The sequence below is a fragment of the Pseudonaja textilis genome, chromosome 10 (genome assembly GCF_049901715.1).
Source record: "Pseudonaja textilis isolate UNSWEBS1 chromosome 10, rPseTex1.2, whole genome shotgun sequence".
Classification (NCBI taxonomy): Eukaryota; Metazoa; Chordata; class Lepidosauria; order Squamata; family Elapidae; genus Pseudonaja; species Pseudonaja textilis.
This window is the reverse complement of record NC_141999.1, coordinates 1,482,102-1,506,111: the sequence shown is the minus strand read 5'-3', so window position 1 is coordinate 1,506,111 and position 24,010 is coordinate 1,482,102. Positions and strand designations below refer to the sequence as shown.

General features: G+C 46.1%; 2 protein-coding genes across 6 annotated transcripts in view; one reads left to right on the top strand and one right to left on the bottom strand.

The window, feature by feature from the left end:
- Nucleotides 1–631: 631 nt before the first annotated feature.
- On the bottom strand, nt 632–20,758 carry YARS1 (tyrosyl-tRNA synthetase 1). Of its 2 annotated transcripts, none has more exons than XM_026702751.2 (14): nt 20,670–20,758; nt 20,275–20,383; nt 19,041–19,187; nt 17,878–18,053; nt 16,944–17,073; nt 16,370–16,450; nt 15,390–15,482; nt 14,485–14,620; nt 13,438–13,523; nt 12,780–12,915; nt 3,882–3,979; nt 3,568–3,761; nt 3,305–3,446; nt 632–1,242 (listed from the first exon to the last, which is right to left on the bottom strand). In XM_026702751.2, the coding sequence occupies exons 2-14, from the start codon at nt 20,332–20,334 to the stop codon at nt 1,132–1,134; spliced, it is 1,590 nt and encodes a 529-aa protein (XP_026558536.1). In that variant the 5' UTR covers nt 20,335–20,383; nt 20,670–20,758; the 3' UTR covers nt 632–1,131. The 2 variants fall into 2 exon arrangements, with proteins under 2 accessions (XP_026558536.1, XP_087795639.1); XM_087939513.1 differs by having other exon boundaries at nt 19,046–19,187.
- The window catches only part of S100PBP (S100P binding protein), a 19,506-nt gene continuing 15,828 nt past the window's right edge, over nt 20,333–24,010 (top strand). Inside the window, exon 1 of one of the 4 annotated variants that reach the window (XM_026702755.2) lies at nt 20,333–20,864. In XM_026702755.2, the coding sequence (XP_026558540.2) occupies nt 20,333–20,864 (532 nt within the window). The remainder of the gene's footprint in view (nt 20,865–24,010) is intronic. The other 3 variants (XM_087939512.1, XM_087939511.1, XM_087939509.1) reach the window with 3 other exon arrangements.

The following is a 24,010-nucleotide window of genomic DNA, read 5'->3' as shown; positions in this document are numbered from 1 at the left end:
GCTCCTGGCGTCTCTTTGGGTAAATGCCCAGCCAAGGAAAAGTCCGACGGGAGCGCTCCAGATTTCCCGATATCCTCCTCCCCGTCCAGCCACAGTCTTTTCCTTCGACAGAGCACCCCACCCCACCGAAGACACCTCCAGCTTCAACTTGCCTAGCTTCCCCTCATAGGACCCGGCAGCCTAAGTTACTCTAGGATGCGCCGGTTGGGGGATGCTGGGGGTTGAAGCCCACCCAGATTGAAGCTGAGAAATGCGGCTCTTCAGAGTAGCCGCAGCAGAGCAGTCCAGTCCTAACGATGATTTTCAAATCACGGTTCAAAAGCTTTGAGCATTTCTTTTAATAAGCAGCTTCCACACCTCTATCCCACTAGACCAGAGGTCCCCAAACTCGGCCACTTTAAGACTTGAGGACTTCAACTCCCAGTTTGCTGGCTGGAGAATTCTGGGACTTGGAAGTCCACAAGTCCTAAAGTGGCCAAGGTTGGAGACCTCTGTTCTAGAAGCAACAAGATCGTGTCTTTTGCCCAGAAACTGGATCGAGTTTTTATAGCTGGACCACCACTCATCGTTTACAGCTGGGGGTGCCCAGGTCTGGCAACCTGGTTTACAGAAGAAGCCAAGGCACGACCAGTTCACCTGGAAAGGGAGCGCTGTATTTCGAGACACACAGGACAACGATGCACGACAGGCCCAACTGCTCTGCTCCTCTGGGCAAGCCCTTCTTCCCCAGCCCGGAAGCAGCAGCAGCAGCAGCAGCAGGGGAGCAACAGCAAGGCCTCCCCCACCAGCCGAACGGGATGGAAGGCTGCGCCGGCCGTTTGGGGGAGGCAGATCAGTTGGGGGGGGGGAAGGGGGGGGATCTCGTTCTGCTGGATTGGACCAGCAGCAGCTTTCCGTCACCGTCACCAGTCAACGCAAGGAAGCGACTGCAGCACAGACAGGCCTTGGCCGGGCTGGGAGAGAAGGAATCCCAGGGCCCGTCACTGCTGGGAGCGGGAGCCCTTCCCCACCAGGCAGAAGTCCAGAGTCCCAGCCGGTTCGTGATTCCTCGGGTCAAGGGCGGCTGCCTGAAGAAGATCACTGATGGGAGCAGAGGCGGGCAGGAGGCGGGCAGTGGGGGGGGGGGCGGCTCTAGCGGATGCTGCCCCCTTTCAGGGATTTGCACGTCAGGTTCCCCAGGGCAGTCATGAGGTTCTTCCCCTTCCACTGGGCCACCAAGTCCTCAGAAATCTGGAGGTCAGCCTGGGGGGGGGGGAAAAGAGAAGACTTGCTCAAGAGCTCCCACGCTGCCGGGGTTCTTCTCCCCGCGTCTTTCACCAAGTCCGTGGTCTCCGGAATAAACAAAGCCAACCCAACATCAAAGGTCCCCAGGCAACGCACACACACATAATCACCCACAGGCTACTCCTCCTCTACTCCACTCTTTCCCATTGCTACTACACCTCCTGTTGCTGGGTCTTTCTGCCTTCTATCTTCTCTGGGCTGCTTATTTTCAGAGGACCCCCCCCCCCACACACACCTGGCTGCCTCTGCTCAGTTCTGGTAGCCACCGGCTGCTGTGCTGGGGAGGCCGAGGCCTGAAGAGGGCTGGGCAACTGCAGCACAGGGGCCGGACATTGTGTAGGCAGCCTGTCCTTGCCAAAGCACCGGGTTGCAACATGTGCAACTTGGTTGGGATGGGAGGATTAAGCTCTCGGTGCCCCTCGGCCCTTGGAAACCTACTGAGTGATGGGGTGAGTCAGCCTGTTTTAGCCCAACTTTGGGGAAAAATCAATTGCAGGAATGTGCTGAAGAATCCTGGGCGATCTTGGGGGAGGCAAGAAATGGCCACTTAAAGAGGGGCCTGGAGAAGCGACTGCAGTCCAGAGGTTTAAGCAACTGTGAGAAAGAAACTCCAAATAACCCTGTTTAGTGTCTGTCTGACCTTCTTCCAAACATTCATCTGCTGCGGACTGAGACTGTTTCGCCCTTGTTGCCTTGGACGTGGAGGTGGCCTAACTCCCTCACGATCGTCTTCCTTCTCTTATACAGTTACATTAAAGCTGCACATTGATGGCAGCTGCTGAAAGGACACCAGAGGCCACAGTAAGTCAGAGAGGCCTCCTACGTTGCTGGGATAATATGCAGCTATTCTGACTCGCCACGAATAGATTCCCTTTTATAAATTTCCCTAAGTATAGAATCAGCAAAGCACATTAGGACTAGCAGAGTATGAATATATATATATATAGAGAGAGAACCACAGAATCCTGGGACCTTGGAGGTCTTCTAGTCGAAACCCCTGCCCAAGGCAGGACACCTTATTCTATCCCAGGCAAACAAGAGTCCAGTCTTTTCTTGAAGACCTCCAGCGATGCAGCACCCACGACCGCAGGAGGCCAGCTGTTCCACTGATTAATGGTTCTCAGGTCAGGGACTTTCTCCCGAGTTCCAGGTTGGATTTCCCTCTGACCGGCTTCTGCCCATTGCCTTCAGACGCCTTAGAGAACAAGTTGACACCCCCCACCCTTCTCTGTGACTGTCCTCAAGGACCGGAAGACAGTTGTCGCGTCACCCTTAGTCCTTCTCTTTGTTGGGCTAGACATACCCAGTTCCCTTAACTGTTTATTGTACAGTTTAGCCCCCAGCCACTAATCCTTCTTCTTCGCACTCTTTTTTCCAGGGTCTCAACATCTTTTTTTACATTGTGACGACCAAAACTGGATGCAATATTCCAACAGTGGTCTTACAAGTGCAGTATAAAGCGGCACTAACACTTCGCCCGATCTTGATCCTATCCCTCTATTGATGCCTCCTACAAGTGTGTTGGCTTTTTTGGCAGCTGCAGCACTGCTAGCTTATTATACATAAGGGATTGTCCACTCTCAGTTACTATTGTTATCTCCAACATTTAACCTAATTATTTGTTCCATCTGCTATTGAGCATCCATCAAGAATGGATCAAGGATCCAACCTTACTGTCCTTTCTCCAGTACTAGAAATGATGTCATTAATGATGCCAGCGTGTCCCATCTCTTACGCTTCCCCTTTTCCTCTGAAGAGAGCAAAGAATGAACGGGCCACATAAAATGCTGAGATTCTTCAAAGGTGGGGCTTGACATCACTTGAAAGGAGGCACCTGCAGGCTGCTCTTCCAATAGGCAGCCTCCTACAGAAGCCTGAGCTCTTCCGGCTGCTCTCCAGCCCTTCTGCAAAAGGTGCGCAGCACACCTGGGCAAGGGGGATTGTTCGGCTTGCTAATCCTCAAGCTGGATGCTGCTTAGGACTCTGTGCAAACCTGCACCAAAGCTGCTTCTCCACTTACCTGCAACTTCTCAAATACTTTCTTCTTGGGCTTCAGCTCATCATCCGGCTGACCATTCTCAAAGCCCTCCACAAACACTCGTTCTCCAGGACAGGAGCCTGCTGGGGGGTCCAGGGGTTCTACTTGGCAGGGATCTCCAGAACTGAGGCAACAGAGAAAGAAGGCACCCACGGGAGAACATGAGCGCCACCCGCAAGGGGCTTCTGGGAAGAGGTGCCGCCTAAGCCCCGGCCCTTCCACCCTGCCCCACTTCCTTTGCCAACCTGAAAGCACAGAGCAGCATTGCCTGGGACTCCACTCCCCGCATCTTCTGGGGCTTCATATTGCACACCAGCACCACCAGCCTGTCCTGCAGCTCTTCCTTGGGCACAAACGCCACCAGGCCACTGACCACCGTACGAGGTTCAGCCTCCCCCAGGTCAATCTTCTCCACGTACAGAGCATCAGCATCGGGATGCTGCAGGCATCAAATGGGGACATCAGGGGGCTAGCCGAGAGGCTTTAAGGAAGGGCCTCCGGTGGGACAGACGTAACTGTAGCAGTGCCCCCAAAAGGGAGGGCGCCCAAAGCACCTCACCTTTTCCACACTGAGCACTTTGCCAACCCGGAGATCCACTCGAGACGGGACCACTTCCTCGGCGTCGGAGTTCTTTGTGGAGCCTTTCACGGCAGATTCTGCAAGTAGATAGCAGAGAAAAGAAAGGTTTCCATCAGAGAGCTGGATGCAGGTGTGGCCTTACCGAAGTTTTATACAGCGCTACTAATACTTCATGTGATTTTGATTCTATGCCTCTTCTTTATACAGCCAAGGATTGTTATTAGTTTTGGTTGCTGCCGCACATATATTCTGCTCATATTCAAGTGATCATCCACTAGAACTCCAAGGTCTCTGTTCGGTATTACTGTTTTTGAGCCAGGTTTCACCTAATCTACACTTGTACCTTTGGTTTTTCCTATCCAGGTGTAAAACCTTGCTTTTCTCCACATTAAATTAGATTTTGTTGTTCAAGTCTGTCAAGATCTTTTTGGATCCTGAGCTGGTCTTCTGGGTGTTGGCTATTCATCTGCAAATTTGATGAGTTCCCCTTCTATTCCCTCATCTAAGTCATTTATGAAGCTACTGAGGAGTCCTGGGTCTGAGATGGAACCTTGTGGTTCCCTACTGCTGACTTCTCTCCATGTAGATCCCAAAGGTATTTTTTCCACAGGCAACTGGACCTTGTTTTTCTTTTAAGATGATTCGCTTCTCATCTAAGAAGTTTCTTTAACTCTGACTAGATGGTGGGAAAGGAAGGATCTATACTCCTTACAGTTGCTCATTTGCATTCTTTTAGTAAGTTGTTTTTAAAATATATTTTTATTATATACATATAGCTATATCGAACACAGTGTGGCTATCCTGGCATTTCCTCCGCCATGCACACCGAAGTGAAAGACAAATAACATATATACTACTTATACATTGCTAGTCTTGTACAATTATTTTTGACCAACATAGTCATTCTAATACATATATAATCTCTCATTCTGGGTCTACTTAGCCTAGTTATTTTGTGTTCCGACTACCTTAGAAAGTTGTTGAGGCCTCTTGGAGGTCTATCTGTGTCTTCAGGGTAACCTGCGTAGCACAAATGGGTGTGGGGCTTTCTTGGAACTGCTGAAAGGACTCTGTTGTAGCCTGGAGATAGAGGCTGTTGTATCCCTCCCCCACTGTTGAGGTACAATTTTTACACAGATGGCCTCTTTGATCCCCCTCTTTCAAACCAGTGGTCCTCTCTGTGTCCAAAATGTGGACAACCATGACCTGGGTGACTGAGAATTTCCATAGACACTCCATGTAGATGTGGTACCATGAAGGATGACTTGAGTACGGTTTGTCAGCCAGTTACAAATCTACCTGGTGGTGATGCTGTCTATCCCACATGGTTCTAGTTTACCAAACAGTAGGTTGTCTAATTCTAGCTGATTCAAGAATTTAAAGATTTGGTGCAAAGTAACGATTGAAATGAATCAGCTTCTTTAAAAAATTTTTTTTTTATTGATTTTACAATTAAAACAAACCAACAACACATATATAAATGAAAGAGAGAAAAAGAAGGGAGAAGAAAATAGAAAGAAAAAAATAGAAAACAATTAAAAACATTCTCATCTTCAACAGTTTGTAAAGCCTCTTTTTATCCTTATTTTATGCCATATACACACACACCTAATCCTTACATATATCTGTCTATCACTACTATGGATTTATCCTATCCTCTTTTGCCTTTTAGTGTAAAGTCTATCTTTGGTCTATCCATTTGTACCAGCAGTTCCAGCTGTTGTAGTATATTGAAGTGTCTTTATTTTTTAATGCCAAAGTTAATTTGTCCATTTCTACACAACTTGAAATTTTTTGAATGATCATCTCCCCTGATGGAACATGAGGTTGCTTCCAACATTGTGCAAAAGCCAATCTGGTCGCTGTCAAAATGTGTATTATTATATATTTCACTTTTTTTCATATTTGTTTATCAAAGATCCCTAACAGAAAGGACTCTGGCTTGAATTCGATCTGTTCTCTTGTCATTTCTTCCAGCCAATTTCTAATTTTCTGCCAATATTTTTGAGCTACTGTACAGGACCACCACATATGGAAAAAAGTTCCCTCTGTTTTTTTGCATTTCCAGCAATTCGGACGCATATTGGGGTGCGTCTTCTCTAATCTCGAAGGAGGAAGGTGCCATCTATAAAACATTTTATAGGCGTTTTCTTTGTATGCTACCGGTTTTGTAATTTTATTATTTCTACCCCAGACCTTTTCCCATTCTGTTATGGTGATGCTATGTCCTATATTCCTACTCCCGGCTATTATGTTCCCTTTTACAATTTCTTCATCTAATTCTACTTCTAATAAGTAATTATAAATTTTTGTTATTTTTTTTTTGCCTGATCCTAATAAAATTTTATCTAGTTGCTGGAATTTATTGTTAATTCTAAATTCTTTCTTGTCCTGTTTATATCTACTTTGAATTTGAAGATATGCCCACTGATCAATTTTTAGTCCTCACTCTTGAAGTTCTTGCCGCGATTTCAAATTTCCTTGTGTATCCAATAGGTCCTTATACTTAATCATTTTAGTGATATCCAGATTATTTGGGTGAATCATCGCCTCCATTGTTGAAATCCAAACTGGTATTTTAAAATAGTGTTTTTTCCGTATTTTCTTCCAATTAGTCAATGAGTCTCTGATTAGGTGTCTGTGAAAATATTTCTGGCTAGTTTTCCCTACATCCCATAAAAAAGCATGCCACCCCCTCTGCAAGTCATGGCCTTCTAAGAATAATATTCTCTTATTGGTTAAATTCACCCATTCCTTCAACCATACTAAAGAGGCTGCACTATAATACAACTCCCAATTTGGAAGCGCCAGCCCTCCCCTGCTCTTCATATCCTGCATTGCCTTTACATTTATTCTAGGTTTTTTCCCTTGCCAGATAAATTTTACAGTTATTTTATTAAGTTCTTCAAAAAAAAATTTTATGTACTTTGATTGGGATCGTCTGAAATATATATAGGAATTTTGGAAGAATATTCATTTTAATAGCAGCAATCCTGCCTAATAATGAAAGTTGCAGCTTTCCCCATGTTTCTAAATCCTTCTTTACCTGTTGCATCAATTTATCATAATTATTTTCCTTAAGTGTCTTACAATGTGCTGTCAACCATATTCCTAAGTATTTAACTTTCTTTATCACTTGTATTCCCATTACTTCTTCTAGTTCTATTTTCTGTTTTTCTGCTAAATTTTTAGTCATTAATTTTGTTTTCTTCCTATTAATTTTAAGTCCTGCTACTGCTCCAAATTGTTCTAATTCATTCATCAGTTTTTGTCCTCTTTCTATTGGTTCCTCAATGAAAAAAATCATATCATCCGCAAACGCTTGCAACTTATATTCTTCTTTCTTAACCTTTAATCCTTTTATGTCTGGGTTCTGTCCAATTCGCATTAGTAATGTTTCTAATGATAATATGAAGAGCAGGAGTGAGAGTGGGCAGCCCTGTCTGACTCCTTTTTCTATTTTTATTGGGCGGGTATATTCCCCGTTTATTATAATATTAGCCTGTTGGGTATCATAAATGGTTGTTGTTATATTTTCAAATTTGGTGCCTAAATTCATATTATATTTTGTATTAAAAATTGCCAATTTAAATTATCGAAGGCCTTCTCTGCATCTAAAAACATAAGTGCAATTTGTTTTTCAGGGTGGGCTTCGTAAAATTCTGAGACATCTAGTACTGTTCTTAAGTTGTTCCTGATTTGTCTGGTCGGGAGAAATCCATTTTGATCTTCATATATATGCTCATTTAACATTCTTTTTAGTCTACCTGCTATAATAGAAGTGAATATTTTGTAATCAGTATTTAACAGTGAAATCAGCTTATAATTTTGTATATATCGGGGATCCGAATCCTCCTTCGGGATCAGCGAAATCAATGCCCCCCTCCATGAGTCCGGCATCCTGGCTGCCAATAAGACATCATTAAAAACTTCCACCATAAGAGGTCCAATTTGTTCTGCAATTGCCTTGTACAGCTCCCCTGGAATCCCATCTGGTCCCGGGGATTTATTGTTTTTCTGGTTCTCTATTGCTCATTTCAATTCAAACCAAGTAATGTCTTTGTTTAATAATTCTTCCATTTCTTCCCCAATTGCTTTATCCTTCACTTCATCTAAATAGTTTCTTATTCTATCTTCGTTAACTTTTTCCTTTTTATATAACTCTTCAAAATACTTATGGGCAATTTCTTTTTTCTGTTCTATCTCTTGTTGTATATCTCCCTTTCCATCTATTAGCTGGTAAATCAATCTTTTTTCTTTCTTTTTTTTAAGTCTGTATGATAGCCATCTCCCTGGCTTATTAGCATGCTCAAAATAAGTTTGTCTAGTTGTATTCAAATTTATAATCATTCTCTCCTGTTCAATTAAATTCAATTTATGTTTAGTTATTATCTGATTTTGCAATTTTGAATCCTTTGGGGTACTCTGTAATTGAGTTTCTAATTCCTTAATTTTTTGTTGTAATTTGTTTTGCTGGGCGTATTTTTCCTTATTCCTCCTGGCGTTATAAGAGATTGTTATATCTCTTATTACTGCCTTCATTGTATCCCAAATGTTTTGTTTTATAGTTGCTCCATTATCATTTTCCTTTAAGAAATAATTTAATTCCTCCTTGAGTTTGTTGGTATATTCTTTTTCTCTTATTAACTGAGTATTTAACATCCATCTTTTCTTGGGTTTTTCGCTACACTTCCATATTATCTGAATTGGATTGTAATCTGCCCATTCATTAGGTAAAATTTCAATCCCTTTTATCTCATTTGCTATTTCTCCATTCATCCATGCCATATCAATTCGTGTCCATATTTGATGAGGATTTGAATAGAATGTAAATTGTTTTTTCTTGGGATGTAATCTTCTCCATATATCAATCAAATTTAACTCCTTCATCATTTCCATACATATCTTGGGAAGCTCTCTTTTCCCCCCTTTGTTCTTCCCCCTGTTACTGTGGTCTTTTTGATAATCAGCAATAGAATTAAAGTCTCCTATGATACAAATATTTCTTTTTTCCAATCCTACTATTTTTCCATAAAGATGCTTAAAAAACTCTTTTTGATCTCCGTTCGGGGCATAGATTACCACTAAGAGAATTGGGATGGCATTAATCCAGATCTGCAAAACCAGAGTTCTTCCCTCAGAATCCGACCATATTAAATCTGCTTTCAAATCCTCTTTAACATATACTGCAATCCCTTTCTTTTTCCCATTTCTGCTGGTGCGGTAAATAGCTTCCCTAATTTCGGACATTCTATGTATTTTTCATCTGTTTTCTTTATATGAGTTTCTTGTAGGCATATTATATCAGCATTTTGTTTGATTAGTTTATCCTTTTCCTTTTTATAGTCGAGTTTAAACCATTTATATTAATTGATAGTAGTTTCTTTTCTTCTTCCATTTAATTAATTCTGTTTCGCGCTTTGTCTTGTAATGGCTCCGGTCTCTCCTTGTGCCTGAAGATGTGTCCTACTTTCTTCTCTCTCCTGATGTAGATGAGTATTTCCTTGATTTCCTAAAGTTCCATCTCTGTTCTTATGATAGGCTTGATCTTCCTGGGAGTTTGTTTCCAGTTCCTCCTTACTGCTCTGGTCTTCCAGACCTTCCAATCTCTCATAAAATTCCTGGGCCTTTTCCATGGAGTCTATTTTAATTTTCCTTTCGTTCCAAAAAACTAACATCCCCTCTGGGATTAGCCATTTAAATACGATTCTTTTCTGATTTAGGTAAGCTGCTAAGAACTCGTAGTCTCGTCTTTGTTCTCTTACTCTTCTTGGTATTTGTTTGAGAATCAAGACTTCTGTATCTTTATACGTGATTGTTTCATCTCTTGACATCCTATATATGATATCCCAGACAGTCCTTCTCGCAAATCGTATATGGACTTCTCTTGGGCATTTGTGGCGTCTCGCATAATTAGTGCTAATCCTGTAAACTTCATCAAACTCGCTTAAGATGTCATCTTTATCCTTTTCCAATAGTCCAGCCAGTATTCCCACCATTAGTTGTTCCAGGTCTTCTTCTTTGGATTCCACTACATTTTGGAATCTCAAGTATGTAGCAGCCTTGTCCATCTCTAGGTAGACCAGTGAGTCCTTCATTTCTTTACTCGCCTTCTTTTAATTCTTCATCTACCCTTTCTAATTTCCTTTCGGTTCGTTCAGTCCTTTTCTCTACCTCTTTTATTGTTGCTTCATTTTCTCCAAGGCCTGCTGTAATAATCCAACTTTGTCCTCTACTTTGGAGATGTCCGCTTTCATTTCTGCTTTTAATTTCCCCGTCTCCTCTTTTAGTTCATTGATATCTGCTCTCGTCTCGTTATGGTTTTTCATCGTTTCTTGCAGCTTCGTCATCGATTCCTGTAAAGTCAGCAAAATTGATTGGATGTTGGCATTCGAGATGTTAGCTTGTTTCTCCACTGGTAATGTTTCTTCTATGGTTTTTTGTGCCATGGGCGAAGCTGTTGACAACGTAGTTGTTAACGTCAGGGTGACCTTTCTTCCAGTTTTCAGAGCTGTAGTAGTTGTGGAAATCATTTCTTTTAAGATTTGTTTCTGTTGTTGTACTATATTATTTATATAATCCCAAATTAACATTCAGTGCTAGAATCTCTGTATTAGGATTGACCGGTATCTAATTACTTAATCTATCTATCTGCTGGATAGCTGTGCTCTTAACTGGTTACTGGAGTATAACTACTTATATAAAAACATTATCACTGTACACTATTTCAACCATTAATACTCTTCCCTCTTCATCAGTATGAATCAGTTTTGCTAGAATAGAGAGATAATTCATCATAGCGCCAGATGGTGAGGGAAAAAGAAGAAAAAAAAATTGAGCAAATGTATACAGAAAAAAGAGAGTAAAAAAAGGGGGGAAAGGAATTTTGAAGTAAGTTTTTAGCTTTCCGTCTCTAAGTTTGAGAGCTTTTACTCCAAACGCACCGGAAGTGGGGAGGTAAAAAATGCTGAGTAGTAACTGCAATTACACAGTATCTCCACACATTCGGAAGCTTTCACTTTTACTTTTTGTCTTAGCGTTCCTAAGTTCAATTTTCCTGATTTTCTTCAGATGGAACCACCTCCTCAATTAGATCAGTATGCTCCCTAAAGGGCTGTTAAGTGGTTTATATCAGTTATATTGTTACGATAGCTTCAGGGTTTCTAAGTATCACCTGTGGCGCCACACTGTCTCTGTTCCGTCAGCTCCGATCTTCTTCCCGTCTCTGCTTTAATAAAGTCTTTCAGAATAAAAATCAAATGAGATAATCCAAATCCTCCACAACTTCCAGGCACCTTCCAGCCGCTAGTCTCCCAACCTCGTAAACTTCCCTTTTTACTCGTTATTGTCCTCTCTCTCTTCTGTGTGCCAAGCCCTTTCACTTTCACTTGCCTCGCATCCGCTTTTTGGCCGCTTTCTTTTAGGGCTCCGGACAGACACTTGTAACAGCCTTATAAAAGTCTATGGCATTCCAATCCTTCTCTCTGCCGCTAATTTTCTCTGCCACACTCTTCACCAATGATCCCACAAACTGTCACTCATTCGCTTCTTTACATCGGTGGCAGTCCGGACTTTGGAGCCACCATTGATAAGATGGCTGTTTCTTGCTTGCTGGGCTCTGGAGGGCTCCTCTTTGCTGCAGTGGGGTTGCCTTCCCCACACTGCTACCCAAGTCTCCCCCACACCGGCACGAATGTCTCCGGGACTCGTGCACCCTCAAAGGATGGCGCCAACCGCAAAAAGAGATTAACTGAAACCACAGACGTGCTTCTGCACCTCTGCTCGTCCTCGCCTTGCCACCCGAAATGAATCAGCTTCTAAATGACGACTTTTCACAGTCCTAGCAAACTTCTTAATCTCTCCTACAAAGCTTGGGTTAATAGAATGCCTAAAGATTAAAGCCAGGTTTAAAAAAACAATTTCTTTTGTCTTTCTTACAGCATGCTACTTTAATCTGTAACCCTGCTGGCTTGAGCTGGAAGGCTTACAAGAAAATTGACACATCTTACAATCTTTGGTAGAAACATTCTTTTGACCAAAAGCTTTGGGGAAAAGGGGGAAACCCACTGAATAATATTCTACAACGAATCCTGCTGTTGGTACATTGTACAATATTCCCAACACCTGTACCTATACACTAATACAATATATAAATGGATTCAATTCCTGTTGCCACTAGGTTATTACAAAACCGTAAGCATCTCTTTCTTTCGATCAGCGGAAGATACCTTTGCCTGATATATGAACACAATGAAGAACTTCAAAAGATTAAGGATAAATGCAAGTAATTTTTATTCTCAGTTGCTCTTCCTTGGTGTGGTTGGCATGCTTTCTTGCTTGCTTTTGATTTTCTGACTTCAAATGAATAAAGCTATGGAATACATCTTATTATCGCTCACAGGCCAATTCCTGAGTGCTGTGCCCAACGAGCCTCATCCCATATGTTGTACACAATCCCAGCCAGGAAAGGCCAGAGATGCAAGGAATTTAGCTTGGGGTGAAAGCCTCAATACAGCCAGCCAGGCCCTTCTCCTCCCCAGTGCCACTGGCCTGGTTGTCCAGTCCATCCACAATAAATGGCTCATTTAAAAAACTGCTCAGGGGGCTGCTGGGAGCTTGCCAGAGAAGCCCTTGTATGGCTCCAACCAGCCACCTGTTCTCACGGAGGGCTCTGCACTGCAGATGAGCTGTTCTGTGCAGGCCGTGGGGGGAATGGGGCAAAGCAGAAATGGAGAATGCGAAGAAAAACAGAGAAAATGTGGGAGATCTGGGAGGTGGTTCTAAGCCCCAATCTCAGCTTGCATCTCACCCACTGGGCACGTGGCAGGCCAGTCCAGATGGAGCGCCCCCCAGCCCCCGCATTCCCGTGGCCCTTACTTGTTTTGGAGGGATCAGGATATGCACAGCTGGCAAGTTTCTTCATTTGTGAGCTGTTGAACTTTTCTCTGATAGGATCCAGGAGCTTATTCAAGGCCACCTCTATGGAATTCTTCAAGTCTCCCGGATGGACAACCTAATCACAAGATCAAAGCAGCAGAACACACTAGGCATGTAGACAGAACCACAGTAAAACAGCATTATAAAATAAACAATGACAAAGGAACACAATGAGGATGCACCAACCCAAAAGATGGATGGGTGGAGAGCAGAGAGCAAGGGCGGGGGGTGGAAAGGCGGACACTGCCACCCACCTAGAAGCCTCCTCCAGCGTGGGACTCCCCCGTTGGGTGCCCAGACCAATCGGCTCCTCTGGAAGGTCTTGCCTCAGAGGGCAGGGTGGTCCACAGAGAGGCGCTGCGGCCGAGAAGGCTCTGCTTCTGGATCCCGCTAGTCAGACTTCTTTGACTGACGGGATCCAGAGTAGGCACTCTCTGCCAGCACAAGTAGGGAGGGCTTGTCCTAGGGGGCCGAGGCAGCTCCTCAGCATGCCTGAGTCCATCATGCCTTTAGGGGCTCTAAAGTAAAGCACCACACATTTTCTGCCTGGGTGCAGGGGAGGAGACCCCTCTGGCCCGGGAGCCTTTCCACTAATTACCTGCTCAGCAAAGTCCTTCTCGAGATCCCCATAGCTTGTGTAGGTTTTATTTCCTCCCCACTTCTCATCTCTAAGGATCACAAACTCTACAAAAAAGAGAAGGTGTCCGTTAAACAAGAGCTCAGCCGCACCCGTAAGCCCACATTTAGTAGTCACAAGCCTCCAATATTCTTTTGGGTAGGATGATGCTGGGCATCACAATGACCTACAAAGACCCCACTTGATGCCCACTTGACTCTGTACTTCACCGGACTCCAGGCCAAGCAGGTCCTTCACCCACCAGGCCCAAAGGATGCAAACTTCCTTTCAGAGCCCTGGGGAGCTAGGCCAAACCTCACAGGCTGCTCACTTGATGAAGATGGTAGATAAATCAGAAAAGAAACCAAGACAGGCAGCGGAATGGAAAATAATTTCAGTGAGGGAGGAGGGAAGCACCTGTGCGGCCTGGACAGAGGAGCTACAATGAGCAGGTAACAGCACTTCCTGAAGACCAAGAAGACTCACCTTTCCATGGGGTCCTTGGTGCTCTCCGAGTTCGTTTTCTTGCAGACCTTTCATTACCCAAACTAGGTAACGTCATCAGCACCATCTGTTACCTAGTTTGGTCATGAATTCTGCAAGGAAACAACCAGGTTCGGGGAGCGCCAAGGACCCCACAGGTCAGCCCTGAGCAACAAACATTCTCTCCTATTGGCACTTCACTGCTGTCAGTCTCACAACAAGAACCATACTAAAAGCCAAAATTACAAGGAGGTAGATTTTGACTGAATGAGCAACCTGGCAGAGGGACTCTCCCAGAGACCCTTTGCTTGGCCACCACTCACTTCTTTTGCCACTGTAAAGAAACTCTCCCCCCTCGCCCCTCCCCCACCCGCTTCAGGATTCCGGAATACATCCTTCCGTTTTGCCGCTGCTTAGGATGCCTATTTCAGCTGGTAAGAAGGCATGAACTGGATAGGAGGAAAAGAGCCTCTGGGCTCCCTGCTTCTCTTGCCTGCCAAGGCCGGTGCTGCTGCCCTCTGGCCTCTGGCCACTTGGGACCCTCACCTGATCTGAGGGGGAAGAGCACATGCTTGATGAAGGACAAGACCCCGTTGTTCTCCACGTTCCCCGGCTCGCAAAAAGCCTTCTTGAGCTTCTTTTTTACATCCTCTTTTCGATCCAAGAGATCAATCTTAGATTCCTAAAAAAGGGAGAAAAAGAGATGCATGCTGGCTGGGGAATTCTGGGAATTGGCCCACCCATTCTAAAATTCCCAAGGATCAGAAACCCTGGGTCAGAGTTAATACCACGCGTATAATATCGACCCCTTGATATTCACTGAATCATTTCATACCACTCCCCAACCTTTTCTTTTGGTTATACTTTCACTAAGCGTGTGAACAATCGGGTAGAATCCCAAGCACCTACCTGCCAGGCTGTGCTGCGGGTCTATTCCTGCCACTGACCCTGGCAGTTTTTGTGCCACATTTTGGGCACCATCAGATACAACGGATTTAAAAAGCAGCCACTGAACCAGGTGGATACTGCTGCTATGTAAGAATCCATCCAGTGTATTCATGTCAGTCAAACTTTTCTAGAAAATCGAGGCTGTTCACTTGAGGTTAGCAAAATCATCTCACTGTTTTGTTCAAACAGGGTTTGGGACGCTGGTTTCTTCTTCATTTTTCCAAGTGTTCTATTTTCTCCCTCAATTTCTTTCTTCAATATACTTATCTAATTTTACCTGATTTATGAATCCCCTTCCTGTACACCAGAGGTCTCCAAACTTGGCAACTTCAACTCAGTCCACAAGTCTTAAAGCTGCCAAGCTTGGGGCCCCCTGCTTGATTATAGACCCAGCTTGATTCATGGCCTGCTCTGTGAGCACAGCTGCACGTCCCTGAGAGAGCCCTGAGAGGGCTGCCCCAGGAGAGACCTCTCCCCCGCAGGCAGGGGTGTTGGAGACCCACCTCTTCCGAAGAGCTCATTTTGCTGCCTGTCAATCCAGGGACCATGGGGTTCATCAGATGGATGCGCTTCGTGTAGCCCAGGGACGGGAGGTACTACACCAGGGAGAAAAACACACATACACGTGTCACACACAGACAATTCAGGCGTCACGGTTCCGAGCCCTGAGCTAGGGAAGGAGGAGGAGGAAGAAGCAACTGCATCTCCGGCGTTTCCGCAGTGTTTGCCGCTCGCCCGCCTGCTGCTCCTTCATTTTGCACAGATCTCTGCTTCCACTGCTCTGCCATACGCCCTCTGTCCGAGTCCTACCATCATTCCCTTCTTGACAGGCCACGTGGTTTAACCCACTCCCAGGGCTTAAACACCCTTCTCACCGGGGCTCTCCCCCCCCAGTGTGTGGCAACCCCAAAATGGCACGCAGGAACTCTCAGCCGGCGCAGTTTTGGAAGTTGACATCAGGAGGCTGAGAGGAAGAGATGTGGCCTTGCGGATGAAGAGACACGAGCAACTCCTCAAAGAAGGGAGTGGAAGGGGCGTGACAGGCCAAGCAGCCAGAGCCGCTGGTGGGTCAGCCATTGAGGTGGCTATTGTATTGCTGATCACCTATCTTAGAAGACTGCCTGCCTTCCCTTGAGAAATGGCCGGCGGGAGACCTACAGGTCTGGCCTCAAAGGTTCCTTCCCCTGAACAGACTAAGCTGGGTTGCTTCTTTCCTCTTCCTAAAGGGACTCCCTCCCCTTCAGCCAGAGGTTCCACCACACCTGGAGAGGAATTGCCAAAAAGATTCCCCTTCCTGACTGAAGCCCGAGACTTGGGGTGGGCCATGTTCAGCCTCTGAGTGGGGAGGGACAGCACCCCAGGAGGTTGTGCTCAACCCTTGTGGGGAGGCAAGAGCTCCTGGGAAATACCTTGGTCCAGCCAGGGGACACCAGGTAACAACCCAAGACAACAGGGCTGAGAAGGGGCACGCCTCTACTCCCACCTTTTCTGCAAAAGTGAAAATTTTTCTCTGATCCACTCCTCCAAACTGCGCGTCAACTTTCAGGTACTCTTCATCCAACGCCTGCAGCAAGAGCAAGAAAGAAGGACTCCTTAGGGACGTACTGACTTTAACAGAGCGCTCCCTGTTTTTTCTTCAGGAGATACGCGCAGGGGCCATAACCGAGGGGCAACGAGCTCCAGAAGCTAACCGGGAAGAAACGAGCATCTTTGTTCAACCACAATTAATGTCCTAGTTTTAGGCAGCCTGCTGGTTTTTAGTCTGTGGAAAATTTGCAAATGAAACTCAGCTTGGAAATTAATTCATGTATACCTCAAAAAGGTATGTTGCTTCTCAAATACTGAGATTATGGAAGTCCGAGGCTGAATCACTTCTAATAGACTTAAGCCCAGAGTGTTTCCGCTCCTCTTTTGCGCCATACGTGCCGGGCCCCGTACACCTACTATACATTCAGACTGTGCTTTTAAAAAGATAAACAGCTGGCTAAACGCACGGATGTCTCTACCTGTCTCTTTCTTTCAAGGGCCCTGCAGTGGGTCCTTGAATGTTACTCTACCTGCAGCCCAGGGTAGAGAAGACCACTGAGGAGGGGATGCTCCACTTGTTTCACCACTTCTGCGCCGGCTTTCTTGGCATCATGCTGGGTGACCACAGAGGACAGTCGATAGACATCCAGGGTGTATTCCCTGGGCGGAGAGAAGGCAAGCGGTCAGTGTGATGAAATGTTCTTCCTTTGCCAAAGATGCAAATGGTCTCTGTGCGGCTCTGCTCTTGAAGGCTATTCAGAAGTCTCAATGGGTCCAATATTAATAAATTAATTTTATATAGCTGCCATCTCATACTCTTGACTTTGGGCAGCACACACAATTAAAAGAACAAGAAAAAAAACAATCTAATAATTAAAAAAATCAAAGTATAATTCAAACAGAACTGTAGTAACAAAAACAGGAGAATAAAACCAATGGGATACCATAAACGGTATTGGACAAGCCTTGGTGTGCCCAAGTAACCCCTCTGCTTCACCAACTGCATAGGCTACCAGTTTGCTTCTGGGTGCGGTCCAGCCCCCGAGGGGCCCCATCTGTATCCCACTGTATCAGCCCAACAGGGTTGCCACATCTGGATTCCATCAACTGAACAATAGCCTCTTGTTTGGAACCTGAAATGCACCTGCCCTGTAGCAGCACCTGCCCTCTGGAATGAGCTTCCCCTCCTCTGGAGGGCCCCACCTTTCACCCAGGTCCTTGGCGAGGGAGATCGAGACTCCTACCCAATCCATGCCACCTCTCAGTCATGCTTGGCATCTTTCATCCACCTTTTAGGTTTCGTTGATTTTTGTTATAAACAGCCCAGAGTCATTGGGAGCCAGGGGGTATGCAAGTATATTGAATAGTAGTAATTTTAAAAAAAATCTGTCTTTGGCATCAGAGTCTATTTTTCCCAGGACTTCTCCTGGCAGAAAGAGGGTGACTTCGGCCCGCCCAACTTACTTGCTGAGCTGGAAGTCGGTCCCTCGGACGAACCGGAGCTTTTCCAGGGGAACACCGATGCTCTCCAGCATTGCCTTAATGACCGCCTCGTAATACTGAGTACGCAATTCCAGAAGTTCCCACGGAGCCTTCATGTTGTCTAGGTAGGCATGGAGATCAGCGAACAGGATAGTCACCTGAGAGACAGAGGGAAGTGGGGGGGTATATGGGCTTCCGTCTTTCTGGTTGGACAAGGGGAGGGGATGTCTCTTCCCTTGTCCCCCGGGGGAGGTGAGTCTATGAAGTCAGAAAATCCCCCTACTCTTAAAGCCAAAACCAGAAGGACAAGGTGACCACTCTTCTTAATCCACCCGAAAGTAGGCAAAAATTACAAGGTTAGACCCCACCCCACCCCACTCTGGGCAGTTCTGGGGCCAGAAATGGGTTTTCCTCTGATTCCCACTGGTTGCCTTGTACTGAGAAATTGAGGGAAGGCTGGCCTTGTTCTCTCCTCCAAAACCCCAGAGAGAAAACAGGGGATTCAGAGTCAAGCACTGTTCACCTTGAAAGCTCTATAGAGTCTACCAATCTCACACTGCACTCCCACCACCACCTACTGGACTGAGAATCCTTAAAGGCTTCACCCTTCCTGAAACCTAAAGAAAAAACACAATCCCATCTATTCTATATAGCCGCCCAATGATCACGGTCATTACCAACTGCAGAAATTCTACCCGATGGATAAAAACCCTGAGAACAGAAGGTGATTTGGAAATTAGTTCCCAAGAATTTAGGATTCCCTTGTAGTTGTGAGTTTCGGGTCACAGGTTAAATAGTTTGGCCGAAGGAAATAAGAGGACCGTGCCCACTAAGTCAACAAGAGTCCGGAAACATTCAAGGTACAGAGCATTCTTCTGCCTCTTCTTCCCTTCCCACCCTCGAGAAACAGCTTGGCGTGATGTGTCTAGTGACCCAGAGTCCTACACGGGGAGAGGTCCAAGGAGACACATCAGGACAGCGTTTCTCGACCTTGGCAGCTTCAATTCCCAGAATTCCCCAGCCAGCTTTGCGTATGCCTCCCTCTCCGGGGGTCTCCAAGATCCCACAGGGCCTCCAGACGGCTACGGTGGCAACAGCCACATGACTCTCCCGACAACCCAAAGCAAAGGCAGAGTTGGCTCAACCTCACAGCCAGCCTTGAGGAAGTCTGCGATCTTGGACATGGGCACGAAGTAGGCAATGTGAGGCTTGCCCGTTGTGGCTGTCCCCCAGTAAATCTTCAGCTCCCGCTCTTTCAGGATGGCTTTCAGTTTATCCTCTCCAAGAACCTCCTGAAAACAAATAGGACTGTTTAGAAGGTCTGCCGGAAGGAGAGATTTTACCGAAAGTCAAGATTAAATGCCTTGAAGGAGCAGATCAAGGCCAGCAGCACCCACAAAACACCGAGACCTGCAGCACAAGAAGTAAGCAAAGCTGCCCGGAAGCCCAAAGGATCCCATCATGGCTCTTTTCCTGCCAGGCTCCAGAATGACACCTTGTGCTGAGCAGAGCACTTGCTGCCAGCCTTGCCAGACGAAATACGCTCTCTTGAGATAAGCGCTTCAGGGATTTAGGAAGGAGCTCAGGTCTCCGTTGTTTCCTCCCCTTCGGGGATTCCAAGCTAGCCATTCCTACCTCCCCCTCCCCACTTCAGCCACAGATTCTAGCACATTCCCTGGTCCCTGCAGAGAGCAAGAAGTGAGGCCTCATCACTGCAGCCATTATCTTGATCAGCCCTTCAGCAGACAAGCAGCAAAATCAGGGAAGGCTGCTCATGGCGTTTCTGTGTTCTGTCCTCCTCTAAAATGAGGACCCAGATTGCTGGGGGCCATATGCTGACTCCACTTAGAGAGGGCTGTAGGGCAGTATGAAGTGGCATATAAGTCTAAGGGCTGTGGCTATGAAAGAAGCTAGCGATATGGCTAATCCTCTGAGGCCACCGCAGTCCCGTTCATTGTCTCTCCCCCAAATCACTACTTCACATTTTATTCCCCTGGGAATTCAAAATTCCAGCTGAAAGACTCGGCCCAAGCAGCCTATTATCTATCCTCCAGAAGCCTAAAAAAAAAAACCCCATTATTAAAAGTACTTGATGTATTTCCAAACGAAATCACTACCGAAGAATCCTGGTAACAGTTCCTGTTAAGCAGCCAAGCACTTTGGCTGCTAAGCGTATTTATTTTGGCCATTTTTAAAAAAATGCTCCTCATTGTTTCAGTTTTTATACTTCTGAAATCGTAGGCGCCCCCCCCGCGTCACGGATCGGAGGGGCGGCTACAGAAACTGAACGGGGGGGATGAAGAATGAGGCCCGTCCTGGCTCAGGGCTGGCAGCCCCCCCAGGAATTAAGGGCGGATTCCTTCCCGCCTCGCCAGGTACCTGCAAGTTCCGGGTGACGAGGTGAAGCTTCTCCCGGGCTGTCAGTTCACCGTCCCCCATGGTGACTCCCCGCCGGCTGCTGCCCGACTCTCTCGGCGGCCTCCCGAGCCTGGAACCCAATGAAACGGCCCTGAGTGCCGGGGAGGGATGCGCGGGGAGACGGGCGCCCGTCCGCAGCCCCAGCCCGCCCGGGCCCTTCCTCACGCGGGGGCAGAAGGGGAAGCGGGCGAGGCCAGGGGATTCCGGGCCCACCCAGGGCCGGGGACGCGCCCAGAACCCAGGCCGCCCTCCCTCCCTCCCTCCCACTCTCGCCGCCGCAGTCCCCCGGCGCCTCCGGGAAGGCCGAGCGGGAGGCGGGATGCCCGACCGGCGGGGCCGAAGGCGAGGCAGCGCACCTGGCGCAGGCCGGTCTGCCAGCTGCGTCCCGCCGGGCGGCTCTCCACGCGTCACGCGGGCTGCCGCTCGGCGCTCCTCGCCTCGGCCTGGCGCCTCTTCCGCACGAGCACCGAGAGGCCGATCGGGGCCGCAGGGCGGGGAGGGGGCGTGGCCAGAGGGCGTGGCCAGCGCCTCTCCGGCGAAGATGGCGGCGGGTGAGTTGCCCGGGGCGGGAGGGGCGCGCCTGGGCCTCTCGCGAAGAGCAGCCGGGCGGTGGGCGACGCGGCTCTCGGCCCGGGGATGCCTTCGTGGTGGCTCGCTGAGGGGCTTGAGCTCGGTGGGGGCAGCTCTCCTGCCGCTCCTCTTGCAGGCGGGGGAAGGCCCTGCCGGGGGGCGGACTTCCGGGAGTATTCTGGCATGGGCGGAGAGGGGCGTGGCGGAAGGCGAGCGGAGGGGGGGGTAACCATAGTAACACGGGAGGTCGAAAGAGAAAGCGAAAGGAAGCGGGCGGGGCGAGGGCGGATGCGGCGGAAGGAGGGAGGCTGGAAAAGAAACGGGCTGGAATGGGGAGGCTTCTTGGTGGCCTTTAAATCGGTTCCGTAAAGATGGGACTGGGGGTCACCACCTGTGGGTTAAGAAGTACTTAAATCAGAGGTCTCCAAGCTTGGCCCCTTTAAGACTTGTGGACTTCAACTCCTAGAATTCCTCAGCCAGCTATCCTCAGCCAATCAGCTATGGTGGCTGGAGAATTTTGGGAGTTGAAGTCCACAAGTCTTAAAGTGATGTCTACTTTTAAAAGTCTATGCCTAGCATTTGTTCTGCCATGATTACATTTCCCTATCAAATAATAGAAAGGAAAGTCATAAACTTACTAACTTTAAAAAAAATAGTAAAATTTAAAATAGCCCACTGATAAGTGGACAGAAAGCCCAGAAACACACACAATGATAGTTTCCAAATATTAAACAGGAATTCATTCAGCAACATTTGAATTTTTAGCATCATCACAAATGTCTCTGGCATATCCCCTGGGCCTTCCTAGAAAGATGGTAGCAGTATTTTTGAAAGTATACCAGAAGCAAATGACTGTGGTGTAGAGACAGCATATCCGGAAGCTGTGATGCTGGTCAGGGTCACCTGCGTTTTGGCATTCAGAGGGATTAACTGCATCCACTGTGGCTGCCATTTTATTATTAGCGAACCACCTGATGGCAATTCACAATATCCAAGTAGACCCTGAAAGTGTATTGTTTTGTTAGAAGCATAATTTAATTGCCATAAACAGTTTATTTTATTGAATGTTGGTTTTGAAATTTTTTGGTGTAAACAAGTCACCGTTCAATAGAAATACCGTATCTTCCTTGTAGAGTAGTTACGACTCCCAGAAAATTAGGGCTTTGATGCTGAGAATCTTTTTCCTATTATATGGGTTGCATTACGAGTAGTCCTTGACTTAACAACAGTTCATTTAGTGACCATTTGGAGCACTGAAAAAAGGGACTTTTTTAGGGGACTGTAGGCTAAAACATATAAAGAAGGATCGCTGTAATTGGATGTATCTGGTTTAATGGGGAAAAAAAAAGGGCGACATGATAGCAATGTTCCAATATCTCAGGGGTTGCCACAAAGAAGAGAGTCAAGCTATTCTGCAAAGCACCTGAAGGCAGGACAAGAAGCAACGGGTGGAAATTCAGCCAGGAGAGAAGCAACCTAGAGTTAAAGAGAACTTTCCTGACAGAACAATAAACCAGTGGAACAACTTGTCTCCAGGAGTTGTGGGTGCTCCAGCACTGGAAGTTTCTAAAAAGAGATTGGACAGGCATTTGTCTTAAAGGGTATAGGGCAGGGGTGCCAAACTCACAGCCCGTGGGCCAGATGCATCATGCACTGGCCACGCCCATCCCCGGTTTAGCGAAGGCAGGGAAAGTACATCATGTGACAACAACGTGAAGCTACAAGTTTGACACCCCAGGTATAGCGTTTCCTGCCTAAGCCAGGGGGTTGAACTAGAACACCTCAAGGTCCCTTCCAACTCTGTCATTCTGTTCTGTTAACTCATGACTGTTTTTCACACAGCTGTTGCAGCATCCCTGTGGTCACCTGATCAAAATTTAGCCACTTGGCAACTGACTCACACTTATGACAGTTGCAGTGTCTTGGGGTCATGTGATCACCTTTTGCAACCTTCTGGGGAAGACAGATTCATTGAACAACTGTGTTACTACAACAACAGTCTTTATTATAGGTCATGGACCAGTACCACAAACAAAAGCATTAAAAATAATACTAAAAACAAAAATAATGTGGTGGATTATCAACGGGCAGTTAAAGTTTGCCTAATTTTACATATAACAGCAAAATTTGGTCGCATTCAAAGAAACTACTTGGTACTTTGTACAGATACAATATACAATAGCAGATGCAATAGCAGTAGTTGCACATGAAAAGGCCGATATTTTCTGGATATTTTATTAGATGAGGTGTCCTAAATTGAATATGTGAGTCCTTATTAGAAGATGCAGTATTGCAGCTACAGTTTCAATGGCCCCTTGTCCACAGTCTCGGCTCATAGGGTATTTTTTTGTATTGGCCCTCCAAAACTGCTGTGGAAAGTGCGTTGCTAAGGTTTGTGCCCTTTGGGCTTTGGGGATGGTTATTTGATATAAATACCTTGTTGCTTTAAAGGGAGGAGTCTGATTGCTCAAGCATTCTTGGGAAGACCAGCTGAATCTTGTTCAGTTTCCAGATCTTTAATATATTATCTAAGTGCACTAAGTGCACACTCATACCCCATTATTAAAAGAACTTCCCTGGATAGAACTGTGTTACTAAACAATTGAAGAGATTCCCTTAACTGTGGCAAGAAAGCTTGTAAAATGGGGCAAAATTCACTTAGCGATGCTTACAACAGAAATATTGGGCTCAATTATGGTCATAAGTCGAGGATTGCCTGCAATTGAATATCATATCACAAATAATATAGAGTGTCAAGTCACATAGATCTTTATCGGGACGCTGCCATTCCTGTGGGGAGGGGTTAATTCTAACTTTCTAACCATTTATAGTAGCTATATTTGCATCAACATTGGTTACTTTAATCCTGGATTCACACTGCACTAAGCCATAACATAACCACAATATCTGGGTTTGTGTAACTTAGTTATTTGCAAAACTAAGATTAAACATGGTTAGCATACTTGTACCAATACATCCTTTACAATATCCATATGATATTGTTGCTTATATCAATAAGTCATATAAAAATATTTCTTCTTTCAAAATGTCTTTTAAAAAATACAATTTTAGTTTTTAAACCATTTATACCTTTGAATTGGTATTGACTCCTAGTGACTGCCTGAAC

Excerpts from the sequence above, each read along its gene's own strand:
- YARS1 (XM_026702751.2), bottom strand. The coding sequence starts at position 20,334 with ATGGGGGACGGTGAACTGACAGCCCGGGAGAAGCTTCACCTCGTCACC. Across the intron at positions 15,483-16,369 it reads TTTTCACTTTTGCAGAAAAG|TACCTCCCGTCCCTGGGCTA; the intron begins GTGGGAGTAGAG and ends TCCCTGGTGTAG. Across the intron at positions 12,916-13,437 it reads AGAAGGACTTTGCTGAGCAG|GTTGTCCATCCGGGAGACTT; the intron begins GTAATTAGTGGA and ends TCTTGTGATTAG.